At 35.6% G+C, this 27,280-nt stretch overlaps 2 protein-coding genes across 6 annotated transcripts in view; one reads left to right on the forward strand and one right to left on the reverse strand.

Moving 5' to 3' along the window:
- The first annotated feature begins 593 nt into the window (after positions 1 to 593).
- O-fut2 (O-fucosyltransferase 2) lies at positions 594 to 25,100 on the forward strand. The gene is made up of 10 exons (XM_071594653.1): positions 594 to 828; positions 893 to 1,004; positions 1,093 to 1,234; positions 1,323 to 1,443; positions 3,941 to 4,120; positions 7,767 to 7,986; positions 8,786 to 8,966; positions 10,322 to 10,454; positions 10,694 to 10,882; positions 24,850 to 25,100. Exons 1-10 carry the CDS (start codon positions 677 to 679, stop codon positions 24,929 to 24,931), a joined length of 1,512 nt encoding a protein of 503 aa, XP_071450754.1. The 5' UTR covers positions 594 to 676; the 3' UTR covers positions 24,932 to 25,100.
- LOC139696032 (long-chain fatty acid transport protein 4-like) overlaps positions 15,907 to 27,280 on the reverse strand; it is a 95,505-nt gene continuing 84,131 nt past the window's right edge. For all 5 annotated transcript variants that reach the window (XM_071594645.1, XM_071594648.1, XM_071594646.1 and 2 more), the window contains 11 exons: positions 25,963 to 26,113; positions 24,160 to 24,400; positions 21,693 to 21,969; positions 21,019 to 21,220; positions 19,614 to 19,806; positions 19,157 to 19,300; positions 18,815 to 18,952; positions 18,509 to 18,575; positions 18,103 to 18,193; positions 17,814 to 17,967; positions 15,907 to 16,949 (listed from right to left, as the gene is read on the reverse strand). In XM_071594645.1, coding sequence (XP_071450746.1) covers positions 16,795 to 16,949; positions 17,814 to 17,967; positions 18,103 to 18,193; positions 18,509 to 18,575; positions 18,815 to 18,952; positions 19,157 to 19,300; positions 19,614 to 19,806; positions 21,019 to 21,220; positions 21,693 to 21,969; positions 24,160 to 24,400; positions 25,963 to 26,113 — 1,813 coding nt within the window. In that variant the 3' untranslated portion in view covers positions 15,907 to 16,794. The remainder of the gene's footprint in view (positions 16,950 to 17,813; positions 17,968 to 18,102; positions 18,194 to 18,508; positions 18,576 to 18,814; positions 18,953 to 19,156; positions 19,301 to 19,613; positions 19,807 to 21,018; positions 21,221 to 21,692; positions 21,970 to 24,159; positions 24,401 to 25,962; positions 26,114 to 27,280) is intronic.

A 27,280-nucleotide genomic window follows, 5' to 3' on the forward strand; every position in this document is an offset into this window, starting at 1 on the left:
CGAGATACACTACCGCAGTCTGGTAACATGAAATTTTAACCCAGAAGACTTGTAGATTTGTCAGGATCTGGGATTTTTAATATTTCTAAGTTAGAGAAACAAAATGTTAAGCTAAGGAAGCATGTCTGTCCAGTGAAGTGATACATACTGTAATGGCAGAGGTGTCAATTGACGAATTAACTTGAGGTACATTAGGATGTGAACCATAGGCCATTTAGACAAGCTAAAAGAGGCGTTATTGATCGTTTGGTTACAGGAGATAATAAAAAGGTGGAAGAGAATGAAAATATGTGCTAAGAAAGTCTTTGAGCTACGGTGATGCGAAGAGAATGACCAAAGGAAGTGCCATATGGTTGCTTAACCCAATCTAGAAACGTGGCAAGACATTTCTTAATATCTTTCCTCTCGATTGAGGTTGTGCAGTTACTTGGAAGCCATGTACATTTAGTTAATTTTTCCACCCCATACGCAAGGGTAGAAATATTAGCAGAGCTTATGTTAAAAGCAATTCGAATTTTGCATTCCTGGTTCGTAATAGTGATCGCATTTACCCTACGCATGTAGTCGCTTTTTGTTCGTAGAAGTGAGTAACTTACTGCGCAAAATGCGAGTTTTCAAATATGAAGACCTCAAGAAAATTACGTACACAGAATTCGTGTGATGATCATTACGAGCAATGTATTTTTATACTCCCAGATATTTTGTATTGTACATTATCTTTTCAATTATCCCAGAATGGCAGTGTTCTCATTTTGTGAAAAGCACGGGGGATCACTGTTCTCGTTTAGTTTCGAACGAGAACTGCAAGAATTCGATCATTGACGAAAGGTATGGGCAGCTTTATATATTCCTAGTCGTTGTTTTGAGTTGCGCTTAGAAGATATTTTTTTAGGTATTTACTCTATGACATCAATCCTCCCGAGGGATTCAATTTACGTCGGGATGTGTTCTTGCGAGTTGCCATCCTGACGAAAAAATTACAGAAGTTCGGTGATTGGACCTTGGTAAGTTAGATTTTAATAAAAGTAATTGTTTTCGTAATTTATTCACTTTTGGACTGTAAACGCATCCTGATTCCTGCCTCAACGTTAGGTACTGCCCCCTTGGACATCTCTGTATCATTGGAGATCGTCAGATGCCGGAGATCAATATAATATACCCTGGGGAAAATTTTTCGATGTAAAAAGTATAGAAAAATTTGTGCCCGTCATCGAATTCCAAGATTTTATTCAAGGTATCCATTATTCCCTATTCTTGGGTTTACTCACCCACCACAAGCAGCGAAGTAACTCCGTTGATGAAAATGTCATCTTTCTCCACAGAAAGAGAAAATAAAGTCATTGATGAAGTATATGTACTCCAGCACTTCAAGGGCGCATGGGAAAATAATGATTGGAAGGATAAAATGGATGTCGAGCCATGCCATGAAAAATTCCATTATTGGTAGGTTAAAAAATCTCTAATCCAATAGTTTTCAATTGAGAAAGAGTGCCAAAGATCTGCAGTCTTTAAGAGTTTAAAGTTTCAGAAATCTATTCTGTATGTAATTTAGTATCCTTTCAACATTTAGCTGGAACTTTCATCTTACTTTTTGTACGTTTTAAGTAATGATTTAAACCTCAAGTGGGTTGTGACCCTACTTTTATAATTAGATAATCTGTAGTATTCTGTGTTCCAAGCGACTGTTTGATATGAGCCTAGCAAGCTCAAGCTCCCCTAGAAGTTTATTATTTTAGCATTGTGGTTTCTTTCAATCACTCCACAGAAGTGCCATTTGCTTCAAATATTCCATAGTAACTGCTTTCTTTATGTCCAAATCCTAAGAATTGTGTTGAAGGAAGATGTAATCTCCTTGGGAAGTCCCAAAACTGACCCTCGCAGACAAGACCAAAACCCACAGCTTACATGGTTATACCTGGCTGTCGTGACTAAGGAGAAGCTAGAGTACTGTCCAAACAACATTGTTACAAGACAACTTGCTGAAAAACATAAGATATGTGTACAAAGTGGAATGTGGTTGTGACTGCTCTTACATAGTACAGGGATCCTAAGCCCTGAACTCTTGCTTGAAAAAGAACATCGAACATCATATATATATCAGCTATCCCTGAGTGCTCATGAAGTGGGCTATCCCACAAAATTGCAATTGAAAATGTCAAACTAATTGACAAAGAAAGTTATTACATTCCTGGGCTGATCAGGGAGATAATTAAGATCACAAAAAGACCAAATAGAATTAATAAAGATAGCTCCATTATTTTAAACCATGGAAATCAGTTTTAACAGGCGTGAAAAAGCCATCCTGTCAGAGGATATTTGGCTGAAAAAATTACCAGTATAAGGCAGAGAAATCGGGCATCAACAGTACTAATGACCCGTGGAAACCGTGTGGAATGCCTGTGAAATTGTTTTCTAGTAACAGTAATCAATGTATAATAATCTCAGAAGACCCTCATCTTTATATAGACTCCACATAAGCCTTCACTCCAATATTCTGTAAGTTTTATCCCAGACCAATTTTCAGTGTGTGTGTTACTCCAGTTCCCCTACTTGGTCATCATGTTAAGATAATTTTAGCCTCATTTCCATTACCCAGGTGGAATGTTGAAATTTGAATCTCTTGGAACCTTTAAGCTAAAGTTGGCAAATGCAGATATCCCACAAAATTCTCATATCTGCCAAATTACCCCATAATCCCTAGGGTATGAATAAAATCAAATATTGGTTGCCTCATTTACTGTATATGATGGCATATAAGATGCACCTTATTTTTTCTGAAATTATGGTTAAAAAAAACCACCCGCATCTTTGTGTGAAGGTTTGAATCCCATGAAGGCCTGTACTACTTATTTCGATACCATTTAAGGGTCGTGGTAGTCCAGGTGGTAGAGCATTTGGCTGCTGACCGGAGGTTCATGGGTTCGATTCTTGGGCAAGTCTCTCTGGGCACCTGCAGCTTCACCCAAGCTATGTGATTTTTTGGGTACCAGGCCTTCCTGGGAAACCATAACTGGCACAGTGAAAGGAACTGGCCCCCTGATGTGTGAATTTCACACGCCTCGGGCTTAGTACAGAGGGAACTCTACTGTCACCCACCATACCGACCTTCCGGTCGATTACTGTGTTTATGGTTTTTTTATGTACTCTTATATAATATTTATCATTTGAATGAAGAATGATGTAGTTTGGATTGTTATTATTAAATTATTAGGTTAAGTTAATATCATGTTGCTCAATTCTTTGATGCTGAAAGAAGTATGAGCGAGATATTAAACGAACCTGATCAAATGTATCACTACTGATCATAACAAATCAGTATGGAACTATAACATAAGTTGGTGTGGGGTTGCATTTTTGTGTGCAATTTTACAACTTTCCTTTTGTGTGCTCTGCTGAAAAGAGGGTGCATATTATATGCTGTCAAATACAGTAATTGCTATGACCACAGGAGCTTTGTGTCACTATGCAGTGAAAACTCGCCCAATAAAAAAAAAACTCATGTGGCAACAGAACATTAATTTCCAAGTCTGTGTTTGTATCAATGAACTTTCGGTTGGTTAGCTTGCCAAGAGAATGTCTCCCTCTGGCTGTCTCTCTACCTTATTCTTTCCTCCTACGTCCCCTCATTTACTCATATGTGCCTAACACCGCAGTGCTAATGACCTAGGCTGTTGTTGAAATTTATCTTGTACACCCATTGTACAATTATTCCTTCTTCCAGCCAGGTATAATGAGGGAAAGTGTCAGTTGATTGGCCAGACTGCACGTGAAAGAGTTTTTCAAATCCAAAACATTTATTTTTATAAGTATCTTTTCACTACAGATTGGTTCGTACAATTTATTTGAAATATAAAGTGCTTGAATCAATAAAAGGTTTCTTTAAGTTTTATTTTATTGTATATGTGAACTAATTATTTTTACTATTACCTAATTGTTGCAGGCTAAATGATGATGGTTTGTTTGAAGGGGAATTCTGGGATAATGATGACTTAATAAGTGCCAAGAAAGTACAATGCCTTTCCTTCCAAGGTTCTGCCTCGTATATAATTCCTCTATTAGTTGGGGGAAGAAAAATTGGGAAAATAGCCTGGATTATTGAACCTGATCCTAATGCTCCAAGGTCAGTTCTAACTACATACTAAACATAAATAGAGGGATGTAAATGGCTACCATAGTCTCACTCATAGTCTCATAATTATATCACCCTTTTGTCCCTGGATATGGACATCTGGATGTTACCATAGTAATTTCTTAAACTGTCATAGCATTTTTCATCATTTTCTTCAACCCCTGTAAATTATCATAATTTTCAATTGCATTTTGAGCACTTCATGTACATGCTTTATGGATTTGGACTATTTTATTGACTCTATATATAAGGAATATACTCTATATAAGGAATATTCTAGTATTATTACATATTTAAGATAATTGTTGGATTTATATAACAGAGCAGATGTGAAACCATTTACAGAACCTTTTCTCTCTGCACCCATTCACCTTTAACTGAGATGGAAGGAAAGGACTTCCAGGAGGAAGTGGGAAAAGTTTTGATTGGGGATGAGGAGAAATATAGATAGATTAGAATAGATGGAGTAGAAGAGAAATGGGAACATATCAAGAAAGGGATATCAGAAGTCTAAAACTAAACTCTTGAAACAGGAAAAGGACACCGGGACCATGGCTTTCTGATGAGATGATTAAGAGTAAATGATAAAAGGAAATTGAAAAATGTAAACACAGAATTAAGAATATGGAAGTACAAGGATATGAATAATAAACTGAGGTGGGATTTCTGAGAATGTAATGAGGTGAAAGAAACATGGTGGATGATGCAGTTTTAGGATATGGAGAGTTTATGAAGGATGAGGGAAATTGGTGAGCTGTAAAGAAAGGTGAAAGATATATTAGTTAGATAGATAGGTAGATTTATTCACCATAGAACAATATATAACTGTATTGGCTTCGTTAAAGATTCAATAAAATTTACAAGTACATTAGATTTATATGTATACAAATTCATACACCTATGGATGGATTTGAATTACTTGATAATAGGTATTAAAGATTAAAAAAAAACAGATTTCCCTGCATTGGCTCTTTCTCATGTATTCTCGGGCAGTATGAAAAAATTTATTTGTAAAGAAGTCTCTTAACATTTTTTTGAATTTATTTTCTCGGAGAAGTATTTTGTTAGCTCTTCAGGAAGTCGATTAAAGAACAGTTTTCTTCAAACTTCTGGGGTTTTTTGTAGTACTGCTACTCGGCAGTGGCCATTATGAAGATTATCCTTACCCCTCGTGTTGTGCCTCTGAACATATCTATTTCTGACCAAGAAAGGACCATTATACATGAAGGATCTCAGGTTTTCCCGGCTTTTGGTATTCAAGAAGTTCTCTTGGGTTTCTCACCGGGTCAGGTTGCATTACACCAATGTTTCGATGGCTGACTCTGCCATCGTCTTCAGTCACTTCACCCTGAAACGATGGCAGAGTCAGCCATTGAAACGTCAGTGTACTGCAACCTGACCCGGTGGGAAACCCGAGAGAAATTTCTTGAACACATTATACATGTGTATGTTTATATGTGTATAATGTGATTCTGTATGCCTGCACCGAAACCCCTTCTCTATCTATGTATCTACGATTTTTATGTGGACAATGCCATATCAAATGGACTTAAATATACCATGGTATACCAGGATTTGTGCTTCTGCATAACAATAGTTTGCAAGATTTTAAAAAGGAATAGGGCTGAGTGTAATTTTTTACTGCATTTTTTATTTGCAAACTCCAGCATAACTTGTTGTCGAGGAAGATCTATTGGGAAATTATAAGAAGGAAAAACCCATGCACACCATAAAATATGTAGCAGGAGAATTACTAATTGAACTAGGAAAGATTTAAGAGAATTTCAGAGAATGCATAGAGAATTTATATAGTGAAGATAAGGCCAACAAATTTAAATTTAAGAAGAGAATGTGATGTTGAGAAAAATAGCTTATATAATAGCTAAAAATAGCAGGCATTCTTGATTGTGCAAAGGGCATTAAGGGATTTGAAATCAAATAAGGCAGTGGGGATAAATAACATCCCCACTGCCTTATTTGATTGCAGAGTGCAGGCATTGCATGGTGGCGGAGGAGAGAGTACTGTTGGGAGAAATCCAAAGAAGGCAGGAAAGATGGAAGCAGAGGATTTTCATTGGTGATGGAATCCTGAGGACTGTGATAAAGGGGAGGACATCTGGCAAGTAAGGTAGGGGTGATAAAAGCATATGGATGTTAGACAGAATGAAAGGACGTAGAATTTGTACAGAATGAAGAACAGAGTATTGTGGTGTGAGATATCAGGTTTTGTCTTGTTAGGCAGGGCTAAGAATTTAGGAGTGTACAGTCTGTGTTCATCTAAAGACTACCTTAAACTGTAGATTACAAAATAATAATATTGGTGGTACTCTAAGGACATATAGAGTTCATTATTGATTAAATTACCTACAAATTCGGTGAAGATTCTGTTACTTAGTGAGTGGCTGCCATCAAGCAAAGGATGAGAAATTATTTAGAGGAGGGAGCTGCAACACTTATGTACTGCTTGCATGAAAATTATTTTAACAGCTGTAGCACTTTGTTTGGCCGGTGCTATTCATCCACCACATTACTGTCCATCTGAGTAGCAGGTCAATAACTACTGTATTTCAGTTTTTATTGAACTAATCGACACACATGATGGAACTCTTGCCAGAAAAATATTCCAGAGGTAAAATAGTACTCCATTTTGATCTCGGGATGGGAACTACTTGAGATAGTATGTCATCCAAAAGTGTCAACTAATTTAGGATTGGGACTTGGAATGTGATCTCACACTGAGCATCTGGGATATTGGAGAATTTGAAGATACAAATGAGGAGAAGGGGATTAAATATGTTAGGTGTAAATGAAATGAAATAGTCTGAAGAAGGAGACATTTGGAGCAGTGATATAATGTAATTTGTACAGACTCTGGAAATGAAAATACCTCAGTGAGAGTAGTACTGCCTAAGAGCAATGCAGTGAGAATGAAGAGCTTCCTTCAATTCAGCTAAAGGGTCATTATGGTGAAGATAGCAATTTAATGCACAGAAATTGTAGTTGAGCAATTTTACATGATGATGATTATGATGGACCAAAATGAAGACTTGCATGATGCTATTGCTGAAATAATAAAAAGATGTGAAGGAAGAATAAAAGTCTTGAAGTAGGTTTTATTTGCTCTCCAATCAATTATTCCACGAGCTATCCATTTCTCCTGGCTAACTTTTCCCTATTAGGTAACACATGAGATGATTTATTTGATTGTATGGTGCAGTGCTTCCTCCAAAAAAGCTGTTTCAAATTTTTAATTTAAACCTCTCTTGTTCATAAGTTCACAATTCTCAGCATGCTATAACTTTTACAAAATATATAACAAATAAACTGAAGATGCATTCAATTCAATGCGACAATTTCCGACTGTAAAAATCATTTGCCTTGACTGGGATTGAAATTGTTGCATTGAAATGCATTTTAGCGGATGACTCCACCAAAAAGTTACTGCTGCAGCATATCCCGCAGTTTCTTGGAATTTGAAGATTTATTGGTTAAGGAATTGAGTTATTGAGTTGAGAATCTTTATTTACTGTAATTAAATTTTTTTCAAAGTAGATTTAAGTTGCACTGTACAAATGAATTTCAGTGTGGTAACGTTGATATTTAACCACCGTACAATATTTATTTCCATTGGTGGTAGGATAGTGATGGTGGATCGAGCTGAAGTTTTGTTGCATGATGAATTTGGGAGTGTTGAATATTGGCGTGCCAGAAGAAGTATGCGCTTTGCAAGCCCCCTAGTAATGGAGGCGACAAAATTTCGTAAACACTTCTTGAATTCTTCTGATGAACAAGATGATACTGTCCGCCCCGAAGATTGGAGGAATGAAAAACCTAATGAAGTTATTGATGATGGAAAGGTAATGTGAGTATGTTAATAATTCTTTCCGTTTAGTTGGGAAGCTAAGTTGTTAGTAGGTATGCCTAGGGAAAATATGTTCTTTGTATTCTGAAATATGTCCTGAAAAAACCATATGAAAAATATGTTATATTTGTGAACATGTTTCTTCTCAGTGTTTATCTTCCCCATTTCCTCTGACTTCTGACCTTTCTACACTTTCCCATAGTATTACCTGTTTCTCATACCCATAGTTAATTAATCATCCTATCTCTTGAAAAGGATGATTTTTGATCCCTGTGTCTACATCTGGTGATCTTGAATTTGACGCCACCTTACAATTAGCTGTATCATCCCCACTGTAACATCCCAATCATACAGCATTGCCATTCAGTTATGCTTATCTGAAAAGGTCATTGTGATGCATATGCCACATTTAAATATCAGTATCATTTCTACTGAACAATTTATTTGACAGAAATATTCAAAACAAAAAAATATCCTGTCCTTAGCCTTATTAAATAAGGTTACTGTATAAATATTTTTTGTGTACTTATGTGTAAGAGTAATCTGTGTAGCATGTCTGGTTTAACTGACTTGAATCGTAAGATAAACAGTCCCAGGATTGATGCATCCATAGTAGGAAGGAATCCATAATAGAGTAAGGATATAGCACTATAGCACACAAAAGTGCTATAGCCTTACTTAACTATGACTAGAATTGTATGAGTATGTGCTGTTCTATCAGACAGATAAAACATAAGTGCACCTTTATAATTATGCATGGCAATATTAATTTTTTGATTCAATTTTATTTTTAGATGAAAAACGTCTTCAGCAAAGGTGGTCCTTATCTTTGCGTACACCTTAGACGTCAGGACTTTCTCTGGGGAAGAAGTTCAGAAGTGCCATCTCTTAAGTGGGCTGCTCTTCAAGTGTTGAACCACCTAAAAGAGCTTAAACTTTTTACAGTGTTCATTGCCACAGATGCTCCAGACAAAGGTATACATTGTTATATTTTAAAAATATTGGCACTCAAAAATTAGCACTTTTCCACTCAGCTTCACCTTTTGATGACTGCTCAGTGAGCCAGAGCACAAATATTGATTAAGTTTGTTTTTATCTAGTAGGCGGTTAATATTTTTTTCATTTTACTGGAGAAATTAAAATTTGTTTAAAATATTGCTGTGTGCTTTGGTAATGTAAAAGTGCTCTAGACCCAAATGGCTATTGAGGAATTCCATGTTACTTGGATCTGACAGCCTGAAAAATAAACTAAAATGAACATATCAGGTGGCCCATCCTTTTTCATTGATAGGTATTACTCAGCAGTGTTTAACCAGCTCTTCATAGTTTCAGCTCACATTTCCCTCAACTGTAAATGACTGTGAGCTTACTCATTTTGACCATGAAAATCCCCAAATAATTGCCGTAAAAGAGTCTTCAGACAACTTCTCATGCAGGGTATTTATTATTGGTTAAACATTTTAGGTCTACTTATCCAACACCTTTGGTGTACCTCAGGTGGATTCTGTCTGCATTGATCAGTTAGACTAATCCCTTAATAGACCTGTGTGTATGGTGAAAGGAGATGAATTCCTTTGTTTTACAGCTTTTTGCATAATTTCTCTTTTCATGTCCATTATGAAAGCCACTTTCTGAGAATCTCTTCTTTCCTTGTAGTGTTTTATAAACTGCTCTTATGCCTTATGCAACCTAATTTTTATTTTGATAAGTTAAAACTCAGAAGAATAACCTTTATGCTCATTGCTTATCAATAGTATTAGTTAGGAAGTTTATTGGCTCTTCATCTTTACTGAGGCCATGTTCCATCCAATACCTATCTTACATGGTGACCATTGTCGTGGAAAAATAATAGCGTGATTGAATAGTGATCATCTATTCTCAAACTTGTACGTAGCTTCAACAAAGCATGCCTCTATTCTGTAAGTTATCACTGCTATCATTAAGTATTGTCATATCATGGCCTTGAATGACTGCCATCTTCTATATACCATTCTAGGTCTCTTCTGCAAAGGAATTACCACTTTGTACTGACCGGTACTTCCACCAAAAATCTTTGTCTCCAAAGATAGTGTAACTCCTCCAATGTGGAAACAAATTCTCTGTAAGCCCTATTGGCCTCTTTCCTGAACATTTATCTCCATTGCTTGAGTAAGCTTCTATTTCTGGTCATGAAACTGGCAAATCTGCTATTCGGTAATTCTAAGTCATTAGCAATATTAAATAAGTGTTTCTTCCTTAATTTTGGCTCATGATATGGTAATACTATTGTGCTTTACATATTGGTTCCCAATAGGTGAATTTGATGAATTGAGTATTTTTTTCATTTACAGAGGTGGATGAATTTCGTCAATATATTGGCCCAAAGCATAATGTTGTACAATGGAAGCCATCCATGAAGCTGAAAAAAGTCTACAAAGATGGAGGTGCAGCCATTATTGAGCAGATTATATGCTCTCATGCTAGGTGAAAGAAATTTTTTTAACACTATGGTATTAATGTGATAGTACATGTGATTGGTCTGTCTATTCTCCAGCTACAATGCGAACAAGAGAATATATTTTCCATTTTTTTTAATCAAGAAAAAACCTTATTATCCTCAAAGTCAGTAGTTATACATGCCTTGAAATCAGTTATGAACTTAATGATTAATTTACACAAAGATTACTCCTATGTTCAATAATGTTTTTCAATTCTGTTTCTAGGTATTTTATTGGCACCCATGAATCCACATACTCATTCCGCATTCAGGAAGAACGTGAAATAATGGGATTTCATCCAGATACAACATTTAATCGTCTTTGTGGTGGTGATATACCCACTACAAATGAACTTACAATTAAAGGAAAAGAATCTCATTGTGAAAGACCTTCACGGTGGCGAATTGTCTTCTAGTATGTGGTATTTTAAACTTTTTGGGCAATTATACATGACACATTTATTAATTAATTATTTTTATATGCTTAGTCATGTAATGTAAGTCTGATAAAAATGTACTACTGTAATAAAATTTGCATTTTTAAGCTTCACAAATTTTGGATTCAGCAGCATTTTTATGACCTTTTGAAGAAAAAAATCAGCTTAAATCAGAAATGAGATTGCTTTAGAGTTTTTCTGCAGGTGAAGCATGTACTCCACGGGCGTTAAACTCTAAAACATTTCAAAATAGATAGGTCACTGCTAAAACCTTCAACTTTTCATATATATATTTTTTTATTGGGTTAATATTGAAAGTATGTAGGGAAGTCATCAAATGTATTAGATTTGTGTTGTAGCCATTCAGCCAAAGGGTTACAATCATTACTTGGCAGATTAGAGAATAAATGTTCTAAGAATGAGAAGATAATTAATCGTAAGAAAACAAAGATAATGAAATTCTGTGGAAATAAGAAGGCTAAGATAAACATTATGACTGTAGGGCATAAACTGGAATAGTTCTATTATTTAGGGGGTGTTTTGGACAGAGATAGAAAAAGCAGTCAGGGAAAAGTCAGGAAAAAGAAGAATTACATTAAGTAAAGAAGCTTTATCAAAGATGAGGAGTTTGATTACATAAACCATATTTAAAGCTGTAAGTGAAAGTTTAGTGAAAAGTTTGGAGTGCTTGTAGTTTTATACAGAAATTTAGTTGATGAGGCAAGAGGATAAGTGCAGATTTGGAAACTCAAAGAGGTGCATGATGGAGAAGAATGAAAAAATAAAATGGATGGGAGGGAAAACAAACAACAAGCATGGTAAAGAAGAAGGGGTGGTTGCTGGGAGTAACTCAGTGTAGGCAAGAAAAGTGAATGAATGGGCATTTTGATTGGAGATGGAACATTGAAGACTGTGATAGAGGGGAGAGTGTTAGGTGGTTGAGGAAGAGGGAGGGCAAGAATAAGCATTTTGGTTGGAGTTTATTGAGGTAGAAAGTATGCAGAGTTAAATAAGAATTTATCTAAATATTCAGGGAAGGGTTTTAGGTAGTTTTAAATGTTGGTGCAAAAATTAAATTTAAACCACTATTTGTTGGGAATAAAAATTTTTATTTTTCTACCCAATCTCTTTCTAGGCTTATAAATTTTATCCAATGCTACTCCAGTTTCTTTATCCCTTAAAAATAATGCATTCATCCCATATTTGTAAAATAGGCATATTTTTCTGCGAACACCTCTGCATTTGTATAAAAACTCCTTCCTATCAGCCATTTAATTGTATTGGACAACAGTTAGTCATCTAAGGGAGCCAAATCTGGAGAATTAGGAGGATAGGGAATTAGTTGGAATTGTCTCCCATCAATTTTGTGACCACAACTGCAGAAGAGTGAGTTAGTGAGTAGTTGTGATGGGAAAAGGCTTGCAGGTAGGATCAATTATGGACATTTTTCTTTCGACTTAGTTTTCAAATGGTTTAATAATCTGTAGCTGTAATAGTTTGGCCCTTTTTCAAATTCAATGAAGAGCATTCCCTGTGATTTCCAAAAAAATAATTACCACAACCTTGCCAACTAAAGGAATGATCTTGTCCTTGTGGAGTCTGGCTGGCAACCCATTGCTTTGACTTTTCCTTCATTGGAGGCATGTAGTGGTATATCCATGGTTCATCTGCAGTGATAAAACAATGCCTAAAAGCCCTGTAAACTTCAATGAAATATCTACTAACCAGCCTTGGAACATGTGAAATGATTATGTTTTTAGTTGGTTGTGAGCAATTATAGTGCCCATCTTGAGGATAGCTTTCTCATCTAGAGATCTACATCCATACCCTACCCCACAATCCACTGCAAGGATGAGAGGGGAGGGATCTTAGGTCACCAGACGTGCAAAGTCTGTCCAATAAATATGCAACCTGAGGCCATAAAAACTTAATTTTGCAAAATTTAGTCTACATTGATGTTGTCCCCTTCAAAGTGCTCTCCATTCGTTGCTATGCACTTATTCCTTCTTCTTTTCCTCTGTTGCATTTTGGGAATAGGAAAAAGTTGCAGGGGGCGAGATCTGGCAAATAAGGAGGATGATCAAGGATGGTGATTGAATTTTTTGCCATAAACTGGCGAACAATCGGTGCTGAATGTGCTGGTGCATTGTTATGGTGAAGGATTGATCCATCATGTTCGGTTAAAATAGTGTGCACTGTTGATTTTCCTAAATTCAGTTAATCAGCTATCATTCGGACAGTTTTTGGTCGATCTGTAAGGACAAGGGACCGCACATGAACAATGTTCTCGCCAACACAGGTGGTTGAAGGTCATCCCGGCCTTGCATCATCCGTGGCATCTTGTCGGCCATCTTTAAAATGCTCAATCCAACGGAAAACAGATGTTTTCTTCAGAGCATTATCACCGTAAACCGCTGTCAACATTTCAGTAATTTCTTGATAACTTTTACCACACTTCACCAAAATATTTGTTGATTCATTGCTCCGTGATTTCATCAATTTCCATTTTCAGCAAACTGTAAAAACAAGAACAACAGAAACTAGCATAACTGGCACCATACACACAGCTCGACGATCAGCCAAGCATAGACGGCTCGTTGGGTTTCAGGCAACTAGCGCCACTAGTGGGCGGGGCTATAGTCCGCATCATGGCCGCCAGATTGCACCAGTTTGCGTATTTATTACACAGACCACGTGTTATATCTCCTTCACTACTTCCACAAATACATGGCACCCTGTGATCCACTTAAAAGGCATTTAGAAGGGGTGACCAGACATCATTCATGCAACATCTGTTACACACATTACAACTGTTATATTGTTAGTTACCACCCCCTGACTGCACTAAACACACATATGAGGTCTGTTCAAGTCTGTATGGCCTAAATCTGTACCAGTTTAGGCCAGTTTTGGTGAGTTTATTACAAAACAAGAAAAATTGAATTGGCAAAAACTAGCTATTGATGAAATTCTAGTTTTCTTATAATAGTTTTCTTATGTTCTTGTCGTTCTTGGCTGTGACAGTATATAAAAAATAAGCCTCAACAGTGGGATGTAGAAATATTTGCTTTAGCTGGAGAGAGCAGATTTTTATTCAATAACAAAGTGTATGTGGGGAAGGGAAGGGCAGTTAGCACTAGCAGTATGGGAGTCAGTTGGGATATTGTATTAGAACTATTACGTGTGGTGCCTAAGAGTAGAAATTATAAAATCTTTTTTGACAATTGGTTTTCTTTGCATTATCTAATGCTTTCTCTGAAAAAAGAAGGTTTTCTTGCAGTAAGTACAACTAAAGTATGTAGATTGGCAGAGTATCAATTTAAAACGGAAAAAGAATTGAAGAAAGAAGGGTGTGGAAGTTATGACGGCAAAACAGACAAGAAAAATAATATAACTGCAATGAAATTGTATGGCAATAGATGTGGGCATGTATTCAAACCATATTGGAGTTGAGCCAATAGAAAAGGCAACAAGGTGGTCACAAGAGAAGAAAACAAAATTGGAATTCCCGTCCCGGCTGCCATTCAAGAATGTAATAGTAATATGGGTGGAGTTGAACTAAATGGAATCCATGTATCTCTGTACAGAAGTGAGATAAAAGTGAAGACATTTTATTTGAAAATTTTTTCCATCTCCTGGACTTGTCTATTGTAAATGCATGGATACTTCATAGAAGGTATAATAAGCAAAATTGGGAAAAAGTATGAATTGCAAAAATCAATGTGAAGTGTGTTCGTCATCGACCCTGTAGTCACTCCCTTGTGACATTTTCCTCTTCCTCAATGTGAAGAGAAATCTATATGGAAATGTCATTTTTCAACATCAAGAGTTGGCTTAGGAAAACTGAACATATTTCAGCTAGCAATGGCTGGAGTTGAAACATTGGAAGTTTTGCTGTAAATGCATTACACATTGAGCTAAAAATGAAATATAAATTTTTCCCTGTAAATTATTGCAATTAAAATAAGGTGACATTTTAGTCAGCTTGAGCACTATGATTTTTCATTTGTTGGAGCTGAAATTTTTCGAGATGCATCTTTCACTTTGTTTTTCAGTCCCTTAACATGATTTTCTCTGGTCTATTGAAATAATGCATTGCATTCATGAAGCTTTGAGAATTAGTGCAATACTTTGCTGTGTGACAAAAAGGGACGAGAGAAACACTTTCAAATTCCAAGGTTCTATCATTTTGAAACTGACAGAGCAAGGGATTTGACCTCAATATGGCCAGATATTTAATAATTAAATAGGTATGTGGAAAGAAATCACCCCATGTTGGACTGGTGGATCTTGAATACTGCTTTTATTTTAACGTTGGTGTTAAATCTTGATGAGTACCTTAAATTCAATCCATAATTTTTCTCTCATCTAGTTTCTCACTAATCAGTACAAAAGAATGGTGTAGTGGCCATTAGTGGCCAGTATGCTAATGACATATGAAAGTGGGTTTGTTAAAAAAAAATATTTTAACACTTTTGTAAGGTAAATAATTTTCAGCATATTTTTCCCTGCCACTGTGAGGTCTTAAAGTGACTACATTGACCCCACTGTGAACATGAGGGATATGGGATAGAACATAAATAATCAACTTATCACAAATTGTAGAAAAAATTTTGATGCCGTATAATAATAAAAATTTGTAATAGATAAAATATTTTATTGCAAATATAAGTACAAATTCTCACCTTCAACTTTAAATAAAAATGCAATTAAATACTTGTAGGTTATTTCACCTTTCAACAATAGAATGTCTATGAATTTTCACAAATCTTATCACAACATCTTTTATAATTTTTGTTCGAGTAAAGCAGGCTAGTGCATACTGCATAAATCATAAAGCAACAACGTATTGGCAACCATCAAAACTAATATTGTAATTTGCTTTTATTTCTTTGCTGACAGTAATGTTCCCATTCCCTGGATTATTCCAGAATTGGAGTGTTGAAGAGCAAGTGACACAACTAATTTCCCCATTTTTATATCCATGGTTTTATTTTCCTTCTTAAAAATTATGTCACCCACTTTTATTTCATATTTTTTTCTTTAGTGGTAGTATTACACTCATTTGCTGTAAATCTTGACAGTACTAATTCTGACTCTGTCTAGAAATAAAACTTTCATTATGTCTGTAGACTGGTGCCAAGGAAACTTATGTATTGGGGCTGAATATGTTGTCCACATTTTTATTTTATATTTTTACCCTTAACCACAGTCAAGCTTACTGACTAAATGAGGAACGTAATGACGAAAGTGAGCACAACCAGTGGATGTGCTCATGTGGTTGCCAGTAATATTGGCCTTCTGCTGCATAAACAAACCACTCGGTATGCCAAATTATTTGGTTAAAGCCAGTGGACATATACTATCTCATGTACGTAAAACAAAATTGTGCCCATTTAATTTACTACCGCTGATCTTCTTCACACCAAATGTTTGGAACATAATCAACAGTTTTGCATGGTGTTAAAGTCTACCATTTATTTTTACTTAATCATGAAGTTCATTGTTTTGGTGTTGTTGGCATTGTTCATGAAACATAATATGTTAAATGTTGAGGAACAGTTATTCACTAATATGCTCATTATCTGCATCTCTTATTGAAATTCTTTTTCACATAAATGCACTCATTTTTAGCACACATGATGCACAATTGTCTCATCAGGCTTGCGTAGAAAATTCTCTAAAATCATGTTAAATTCATTGTCTGTGAATCAAATTGCCACATCATACCTTTTTAGTCTTAAGAAATGAGTATAAAAAATAAAAATCACAACACAGGCACAGCATGCACATAGGTGGTACAGTATTATTACATGTATCCACCTTGAAGGAACTCGGCTGTCTTCATTATTTGATGATGAAAGTACCACATTCTTATTCTTCCCACAAGCTAAAGCCTAACTTTCCCTGTCTGAATTTGATCATAGATATCCTGAGTAAGAAGTTCGTATCCACTTGATGCAGTCTGATAATACAGCTTATCGGTAATGATTGATGGGTCAAATCCATCCCTCTGCAAGTCCACCTTTTTGAGCTTGTATGTTCCTGGCGGGAGAAATAAGAGTAAAATATAAATACAGAGAGGCCTTGTTCATAATATCAGTCAATATTAATGCATCTAGGCAGGTTTTCAAGTTTGTATAATTCTTCTTTCATTAGCAGGACATTAATGTGTGTAATCTCTCCTGATTAAGTCACCCACATAATGGGATACACTGTATATAAGTTACATCTACATCAATTAATGATTTGCCTCCAGTCGTTTTCTGATTCTGACATTGATTGCATCAACACATGCATGCACACACATATAAATAAATAAATAAATAAATATATATATATATATATATATATATATATATATATATATATATATATATATATATATATATATATTTGTGTGTGTGTATATATATTTATAATGTATAAAAGTGAGCACTAGTCGACACAGACAAAAACACACAAAAAAAGAAAAGAAACTCACTCTGTTTTGAATTTTCTGTGGTCCGAGCCACCTTTCTCAAGGAAGAGAAAGACAGAACTGAGGAAAATATGGGGCTGGAAACAATGGATGGAAGGGGAAGTTGGTAATGGTTTGTGAGGGGAATAGTTAGGAGGGGGATTTTTAGAAGGGTGGGGATAATATGGAAGGTGATGGGGGTGGAGGGGGGATGAAAATATGTGCAGATCAGGGTAATTTATGTCCATTCCAGGAGCCAGATGAACGCTTGCTCTAGTTTTGAGTTTCAGTGGAGGATCAGGGGTTGGAGGGATGATAACATGGCTACACTTTAGCATATATGTTATATTATATAAATACTATATACTATACACGTAAAATATATGTATTATACACGCATGCATACATATATGAAAGTGGAAAACACATTGGAGAATAGTCAGACTTACCTGTCATATCAAGCTCAGTGAGAACACGAATAAATATCGGACGAGCATATGCTGGCAGAGTTTTCTGGATTCCGGCATGCAAGACTGCCAGGTCTAATGTATTTTCCTTGTCAAGGATAGCCACCATGCCAGCACGTCCTTCAAGGCCACTTACCTGATCAAAGAGGAATGTGGAAATATACATGACTTAAATGGATGGATATGCCCATTCTCAATAATTCCTTATCTTTATTCCAATCATTGAAAGTTTCTAATTCATTGATTTCCCTACTAAATTAGGATAAATTACCTCAACTCCATAAGCCACAGCATCTCGGAAACCAATCACATTACTTATCACAGCCTCAACCTCTGATGTGGAAACATTTTCACCCTTCCATCTGCAACAAAATTATTTTTAGACAAGTGCATTCAGGGCTTATGATTCATAACCCATTGTAAGGTTGGTCACAACTAATGGGAATCTAAAAAAATCTCTCACTGGTAATTTAAAGGTAGTAGGTATGCACTTGTGTTTGTGTTTCACTTGGAGTGAGAATACAGATCACCCATCACTTTTTGACTAAGGCAATTCATGTGTTAATACTTATCACTCCACCCCGAATCTATACTTCATCATTAGTACCAGAATAGGGAGTAGGAAATGAAAGTGCAACTCTTACTTAGTGTAACAGGGATTCACGTTTTATCCTTACCGGAATGTATCTCCAGTTCTGTCTTTGAAGTATAAATATCCAAATTCATCCATCACCAGAATGTCACCTAAAATAATAACATTTTGTGTGTAAATTAAAGGAATGATTCAGGTCAACCTCTTTAACTGTCATTTAAAATTTAATGATGATCCTTGGAATTCTGTTCACTTTAGGTGAATACCAGAGCATAATGAGAAATTCACAATTCAAATATGTTTAAAGGAGTTCACACAAAACTGCTGGTCTTTCCTTTGGATTATCATTTTCTTCGAATGGCAACATTTCCCTTGGAAGTTGATTAATTACCTGAAATGAATGCGGCATCTCCTTTTCTAAATACATCTCTGACTATCTTCTTATCTGATGCTTTTTTGTCAACATATCCATGGAAAGCACGTAATGGGTCATTTGGGATTATCTTTCCAACAAATACCCCTGGTTCTCCTGTTTTAATAATAAAATTATTCCCTTATAAACTCATGCAATGATTTCTGAATGTTTGTTTTGTATTAATACAATCATCTGATTTGAATGACTATTTACTTAAATGTTATCATCTATCTCTCAGATCCAATTACAATGAAAGTGTTTATTGTAAAAGAAACTGTTTGCTCTATTACCGAGGACGTTAATTTCTAACAACCATACCTGGTTTACAGACAGTGCATAATCCATGCTTGTTGCGAATGGGATCTCCTGTAGCAGGATCAGCCTTTACAATGGAAATTGGATATATCCATGGTGCAATGCGAGATATAAACCCAATTGCTCCAACAGTGTCATCAATATTGGCTGTAGAACCCACATTAGAAGTAATTGACCATGTAAAGTAAATTGATAATTTGCATGAATTATATGATTCTATAACAGTAGGTATCCAAATTTCTTCTTTGACCAGCTTTAACTTAAGTATTAGCTATCAAAATGTAGAAATTATGCATCGGAAACTGAACAATATTCAATTGATTTTGCTATTCTTGTCAGTTTTTCGCAAGAGAAAAAATGTAAAAAGATGGCTAAAGCTATAAAAGTTGAACGTAATGCCAGGCTATCTAAAACATATTTAAAAACCAATGCATAAATATGTAACTTCTCTTGTACTCACAAATATTAGCATTTCCTTCTGTTGCACCATAGAATTCTCCAACATGGGTTATGCCAAACCGCTCCACAAACTGAGACCATATTTGAGGTCGTAGCCCATTTCCAAAGATTGTTTTAATTGCATGTTTTCGGTCATCTGGATGTGGTGGGGTACTAAGCATGTAGCGGCACATTTCTCCAATGTACTGACCAACCTGAAATTGGAATCGTTCCTTTAAGTACTCAGCGTTACTTTGAGTTTAACTCATCTGCAATCTCATAGCAACCAAGTTCCTAAGAGACCTTGACTTAGAGACCAGAGAGGGCAAGGAAGAAATAGCAACTTATATGTTGCTATTTCGAACAATGAGGTGACTCTTTGCTAGGTGTCTCAAGCAACCACTTGTCAATTGATGATGCATACCAAATGTTCGTCTCCTATGTCAAGAATTTTATCCATTTTTTTCTTCCTTGCTGAATGAAATATCAGCAGAGGAGTGTATTTTTTTCCATACCTTATTGATCATAAAAACATATCTATCGGACTTTTATTATCCAAGAGCTCATGCCACCCTTCAGAAGCCTTAACATTAATTAAACAGTCATTCCATCATCATATTCTCATGTGGCTAGACCACATAATGCTGCAGTACTTGGGGGAGAATGGTCCGAACAAAGATTTTAGAACAGTAATAGGAATTAAGGGTTTGCCGTTAATAATGAGTGCATGCCGCCTAAGTTTGGCTGTTGACTTTTCAAAGGATCTTAACCCAGGAGTCCAAAAGACAACCTGAAATATTAGCCCAGGCTGTCCAAAGTAAGATCTAATAAGTCAAGCAGTGGGATTTTCTGGTTAATAATAAATAAATAATGGCACAGGGAAAGGAAGAGGACATCTGCACTGGATGTGTGAATTTTGTACACCTTAATGTTTAGTTTGGGGTGAACTCTACATTCATCTATCGAAACTCCCCTGCTGCCAGAGTATTATGGGTGGATGGATGCTGTCTAACACTCACAGAAGGATCAAATTAAACGGGTGGATTACTTCCCCTGCCAAAGCCATTCAGCTTGAATCCTGACATTTTTTGGTCAAGAGACAGAAGTCACTGTGAGGGAGTATTGCTTCATGCCAATCCATTTTTAATATGCAGAATTTCTTTCTCAGAAGTTAAAAAGAGATGCTCTTGTTTAACATTTGTAGCAAATTGTGTTTCTACAGTGATATTGGTGTGTAGTAATAATGAATGCTTAAGTTTTTGCACCAGAATCATCACGTGATGAATTATATCCATTCTCTCTCGACCGAACAACAAACTGTGCTGAGAAGTATTCACTAGATTAGGAAGGAATGACTTTTTATAAAAGTGTCAGTTCTTTATATTTACTGCATAATGACATTATATGAATATAGTTAAAAATCTTACTGTGCAGTGGTATGTTTTGGCTTCTCTGAAATATGACGAGGCAGAGAATTTACGTCTCAGAAACATTGAGCATCCATTTACAAAAACTTGTCCAACGCCACATACACCACCAGCTGTGTGATATAATGGTAGAGAGGTATAGAGACGATCTGTTGGATGGAGACCCGTGAGCTCATAAATTGCTACAACCAAGAAGAAGAACCTGTTAAGAAAAAGAAAAATAATGGTCAGACTCGTCATTGAATTCATGAAAACAAAAGAGAATTCACAATATCATAAATAGTTTACAGGATATTGTTTGCCACTCATAAGACTGAATTGGATAATATACTAGTGCATCATTACTAAAAGAATACTTAGAATACATTTCATAACTGTGAATTTTGATGACCACTATTGCATGCAAATAGTTTTTCTGTAACTTGATACAAATTGCAATCATATTGGCTTAGGAGGAAAATCAGCCTTGTTTTTATTCATATTAGCAGTTATTTGCTGTATTATTATTATTAGCATTTGATCCATAATGTATTTAGCAAGGCATACATTTACCAAGTTCTATTTATGATCACATTAACATATGAAAAAGTGAATTTCAATGATTAATTATTTCAGTTCTTTGATAATAAATATAATTGAATAATTATCAATGCTAGTAAACTTGACAATTTTACCTTGAATTTGTGATTATAGCTGCCTTAGGAAGTCCTGTGGTTCCTGAAGTGTAGATGTACACAAGACGATCATCAAAACCCCCAGTAAAAGTGTCTTCAGCACTAGGAGTTGAGTTAGGGGCTGCACTTATAAGCTTATCAAGGTCAATGAATTGCCCTTTACTATTGTCATTATGTATTTCTTGATCTTTGGTTACTTCTGAATTTCGTGATGAGCTACCACTCCAGCGATAAATAGGAAAACTTGGATCTAAGGTATCTCTGATCTCTTGGATTGCTGTAATTTTAAGTTTGAATGATGCAAAATTAATAACACTCATGTACTCAGTGGATTTTTGGCAAATGTACATTTTAATCTAGTTATTACACTGCAGCCAAGAAAAGGGCTTTGTTCATAGATTATGAAGTCACCATCCATTGAGGGAGAATAGAGATTAGCTCATGGCACTGAAGGACAATTAAGCACCTAATAGTTAGAGTTGTCTGAAAAGTTGTTACTTATATTTTTTAATTTTATGATTATGAATAGTATTTCAGAAAGAGGATTCCTTATTCCACTCAATTTGACACTATTCCCTGTACAAATTTCCTTTTTTTCTCCTCCTTCATGGTCTAACCTACCCATGTAACGTGTTTAGAATCATTCTTTAGATGTCAACATTAAACTAATACAATTTTCTAATAGTAGCTGCTTCGCCTGTAGTTCAAGTCATGCATGCTATTTAATTTTTTGAATTGATTACATCATAGGATTTCTAGTAATCACGTGATACTTTAGAAAATGATTTCATTTCAATACCATGTACATTTGTTAATTCTCTTTTAATATATGCTATGATCACAAAAGATAATAAATATAATTGATTTCAAATTCATTCCTTTATGTTATTATCCATTTAAAATTCGCTATAATTTCTTATCTTAAATTTAAATAAAAATACCTCATCTTCTTCTGCCTCCTGATTTTGTTCACTTAGAGAGGGTGATAAAGTACGAGGGTCATCCGGAAAGTAGTACCCGTTCGTGAAATAAAGACACAAAAGTAAATATTAACAAACATAAAAAATTTTATTTGAAAGAGGATACTTTAAACTACTTCTCAACATAATCTCCAAGCAAATTAAGGCATTTGTCATAACGTGTGACAAGTTTCTGTATTCCTGCTGCATAGTCCTTCGCCGCCAGCTCATTGAGATACGCGAGGGACCCATCTTGCACAAATTTTTGCATAATGCAGATGGTGTTTAACAATTTCATGAACAATTGTTCGAGAAACATTGGGAAAATGCTCACAGATGTCATCAATTGTGACGCGCCGATCGTTCCTCACGAATTCGTCAACTGAGCTCACCAGTTGGTCTGTAATGACAGACGGTCTCCCCGAACGCTCATCGTCGTGTGTGTTCCCCCTCCCCATGTTGAAGTTGCGACACCACCGCCGAACAGACGACTCGTCCATTACATTGTCTCCATACACCTCCTTTAATTGGCGATGAATATCACATGGGCGAACGTTTCTTGCATTGAGGAATTTAATCACTGCCCTCACTTCACAACTGGCGGCGTTCTCAATTTTTTTAAACATTGTAAACAATCACAGAAACAACACAGGCAATGCTAGCGTCACGCAACTTGGCTCAGAGAAGGCAGACAAGCCACTGAAGCTATCTGACCTCGTCCAGCGGCTACTCGCGTCGTCAGCACTTCATGCGGCACGAACGGGTACTACTTTCCGGATGACCCTCGTATTTCATTTATAACATATTGCAACATGACGGAGCAGTTCAACTGAAGCACATTTCTTGTTCAAACAAATGACCACTGCAGCATGGTGTGAACATTTAGACAGCATTCATGCAATTAGTGGTTTGTCCTAGCAAACAGGTGAAAAGTATTTCAGATGATAATGTGAAAAAGGTGATTTGTATGTTTTAAACAATAAGTGAGGGTAACTCCAAACTAAGCCATTTGTATGCATGCATGTGTAATTGAATCAGGTTCTGTGTACAAGTTCCTTTCCCTGGATTATAATTTGGTTTAACATGAAGTTGTGCATTAAGCTTGTAATTCAGATGTGGATGTACAAAGGGAGCACCTAGGAAAACATCTCGCGGTCTTCCATCAATAGCTGAATATTCTACCCACTACAGTACTGAAATGTGTATTTTTTCAATACACTAGTAAAAATCCATTTATGTGGAAATACCTGAAAAACTTAAACCACATGATTGAAATGCTAGTTTATCAAGTCATGTTCAAAATCCCCTTAATATGAATTGGCCTTGAATTGTATGTGTGTTATCTATCCGCAAGATTACACACTTAACAACTATGACATCATATAGCATCTAAATTGTACTCATGCAGCTGTGGTACAAAAATATATTTATGCATTCTTCCATTGGCATATTCTACCACGAAATTTTTTAACAAAGATAAAATTAGTGACCAGAGGAAAATTACTCACCCTCATCTAGTTCAATCCCGTAAATGAGCAGCTTCGATGAAGCTGCCTTTATTGAATGTGTAAGAGGTTCTTTCTTTAGATTATGGTTGATAAGTGCGGTTATAACTCCAATTTTTGAGAGCCCAATCCAAATGCACACGTACTCTGGACAATTTTCCATAAACAGTGCCACTGCATCTCCGGGTTTCAATTCCCCTTGGGCTTTGAATGCTGCTGCAACCTGATTGCTGTACTCTTCAACCTAAAAATAGAAAAATATAGGATATTGGGATTCCATAGTTGTAAGTACTTTAGACATTGTGAAATGCAATGTATTTATATTTTTTTATTAGCTTGGATGGAAGTAGAAAACATTCCAAACAATGAAAATCCCATTTTCCCCCACACTCCACATGAAAAATGTTGACTCATACAAAATGACATATTTTTGTACCTACCAGTATGAATTATTACATCTGAGAGCATCTGTCATTTTTTTTTTATCACTACCTCCCAATATCGCATATGAATTATCCTGCTTATGAATATTGCTGACTTGCAGAAATATGATTTTTTTTCAAAAGGGAGAAATGTAAAAACAGGGCAACAAGCCTTGTTGATTAATAGCGCATAAGATTTAATTTTTACACTTTGCGCTTGGGATTGTGTAAGTTTGTTTCTCTCTATAAGAATTCTCTTTCATCTTGCCAGTGTCAAGAATTTTGTACAGCAGTTGCAGGTGACATCCTCCAAGCCACAAACGATGACCCAGGTTTTTTCAAAAAGGTCATAACTGGAGATGAGCCATGAGTCTATGGTTATGACCCTGAAACAAAAGCCCAGTCTTCCCAACTGTTGGTTGATGAGATGAATGAGAATGCAACAAGGCAGCTGATGACCATTCCGAAAAATTTCTTTGCCGATTGTTTTTAAAAGTGGAAGATATGCTGGGTTAAGTGTGAGATGTCCGGAGGAGAGTACTGCAAAGGGGACTAAAGGCCTCATTGTTCTAGGTAGGTTGTTTTTTTCAAAATATTGCACAGCTGGATACTTTCTGGATTGACCTTGTATACCTGTATAACTTGGCTTCTGAACACTTAGCAGTTTTTTGCCATCACGACTACCATCTGCCTTTCTGCTGGAAACAATAGACTCTCGGAACAGCAATTAGGAATTCAACACTGAAGATAAATTATTGCATCTATGAAGGTCAGTAATCTGGTGGCTGAGGATACTGTCATGATTGATGTGAGCAACCAACTCTACACTAATTGCAAGGCTAAGAAATGATTTTATTTGTTGGTATAAATAAAATATGGACAGGAACTGATGACGAATTAAAAATAAATGATTTCCTGCATATTTAAAAATGTTTTCATGCTTTTTTTTTCTGAACACTAGACTTTTTTCTATGAAATCATCATTAAGTAGGTATGTATTCGAAATGTTAAATTTTATATAAAACTTGACCCTTTTTGGTGAACCCAATAACTATTTAAAATTGGCTGAAAAATCTGGCATATTAATTATTTGAAGAAGTTAACAAAATAACAATGTCCTAAATAAATTTTGGAAGGAATTTTAAACCCTGTTTAAAGGATTCTAATGCAGATAAAAGGGTAAGGAGAAGAAAATGTTATCTTTCAATGCAAGTACAGGGTGAATCATCATTGCTTGATGGTTTTTGAAGCATTTTCTGATGGTTTGCATCAGGTAATGCTGACTCACCCTGTACTACTGGATAAGAAAATCCCTGGTCTGTCTGAGATGTATATGATGCAACTTCTTTTAAGGAAATAATTGGCGGCCAAAAAAAGTACTTACCTGACCATAAGTCCATTCTTGATTTTCAAAGACGAAAGCAATCTTATTAGGAGTATTTGCAGCTTGCTGTCTCAGCATTGCTGCTACTGACATATTCTTTTTACGGTAGTTGCGCATTCTCCATCGCAGTCGTATGAGTTTAATCAGAGCTCTGGAAAGAAAAAACTCATTTCAGTTGCAATTATTGACTTTTCTGTTGTGTCATTTCCTAATTCATGTATAATGTATTGATAATGCATTTGAATAATTCCCGAATGGTTCTAACAGAGGAGGCACCTATCCCTATCTCACATCTACTTTTCTCACATAAAACTAGAGTTTGTAGAAAAAGTGCAATCTAATGGACCATTAATGATCCAATCAAACCTTGGGATGGATGCCATGCACTTTTATTAAATATGAATCACGCAAAATGTTATTTTAATTCTCTGGTCTAAAGGATTGGCATGATTTAATTAATATTGCGCATAGAGGTCACATAAAGCCTTATTCGTGAAGTTTAATTCGGCAAATATGAAATGAAAGAAAATAAATTCTCGAGACGGTATATTAAAAGTAATAAATCAAAACTTTATATTCACTCATGCAGTGAATTTCATCAGAATTTTTTAAAATCTGAATCCCAGTATGTATTTATGTCACACTAGGAATGACTTGTGATGAAGTCATTCAAAATGTTAAATTTTGATGAAATAGTTTTTATATATTGTCTTAAGAATTTAAGTCATATCTGTCAAACCCAACTAGATGAATAAAGTTTTATGTGTCCACTGTGTGCAATATCAATTAAATTTCATCAATCTTGTAGACCAAAGTATTAAAAAAATTTATGCTATTCATATTTAATAAAAGTGCATGGTAATCACCCGAAGGTTTCATTGGGGTGATATAAATACACATAGAGATCACTAACAGTGAAGGGTTTCATTTTTTTTAAAAGACTTACGAGATTAGGACTGATGGCAAATTCATATTTTCCAATTGCCTTCATCACAGAAAAGAGTTATTAAAAAGATTCATGTCGATACATTTTTAATTTCAGTTGCATGCAGTAATTATATCATCTACATGGAACCTATCCAGGAAGCTACTATTAGGGCCTGTGGCAGGATTTAATCCACACCAGACATGCATCATCCAAATTTCATGTTGCTGAAAGTTTAGGAATTGTTATAGAAGTTATATAATTTTAAAGATAAAACTAAAAGAGATCACGAGCAAATATATAAACAACTCTTTTTATGTTTAAACTATTACCAACTCTATGAATAGCTGATTGCTTGCTAGTAGTGTTTACAAAAAAATGAGTTATACAAAA

The sequence above is a fragment of the Hetaerina americana genome, unplaced genomic scaffold (genome assembly GCF_022747635.1).
Source record: "Hetaerina americana unplaced genomic scaffold, ioHetAmer1.1.p SCAF_65, whole genome shotgun sequence".
NCBI classification, from domain to species: Eukaryota; Metazoa; Arthropoda; class Insecta; order Odonata; family Calopterygidae; genus Hetaerina; species Hetaerina americana.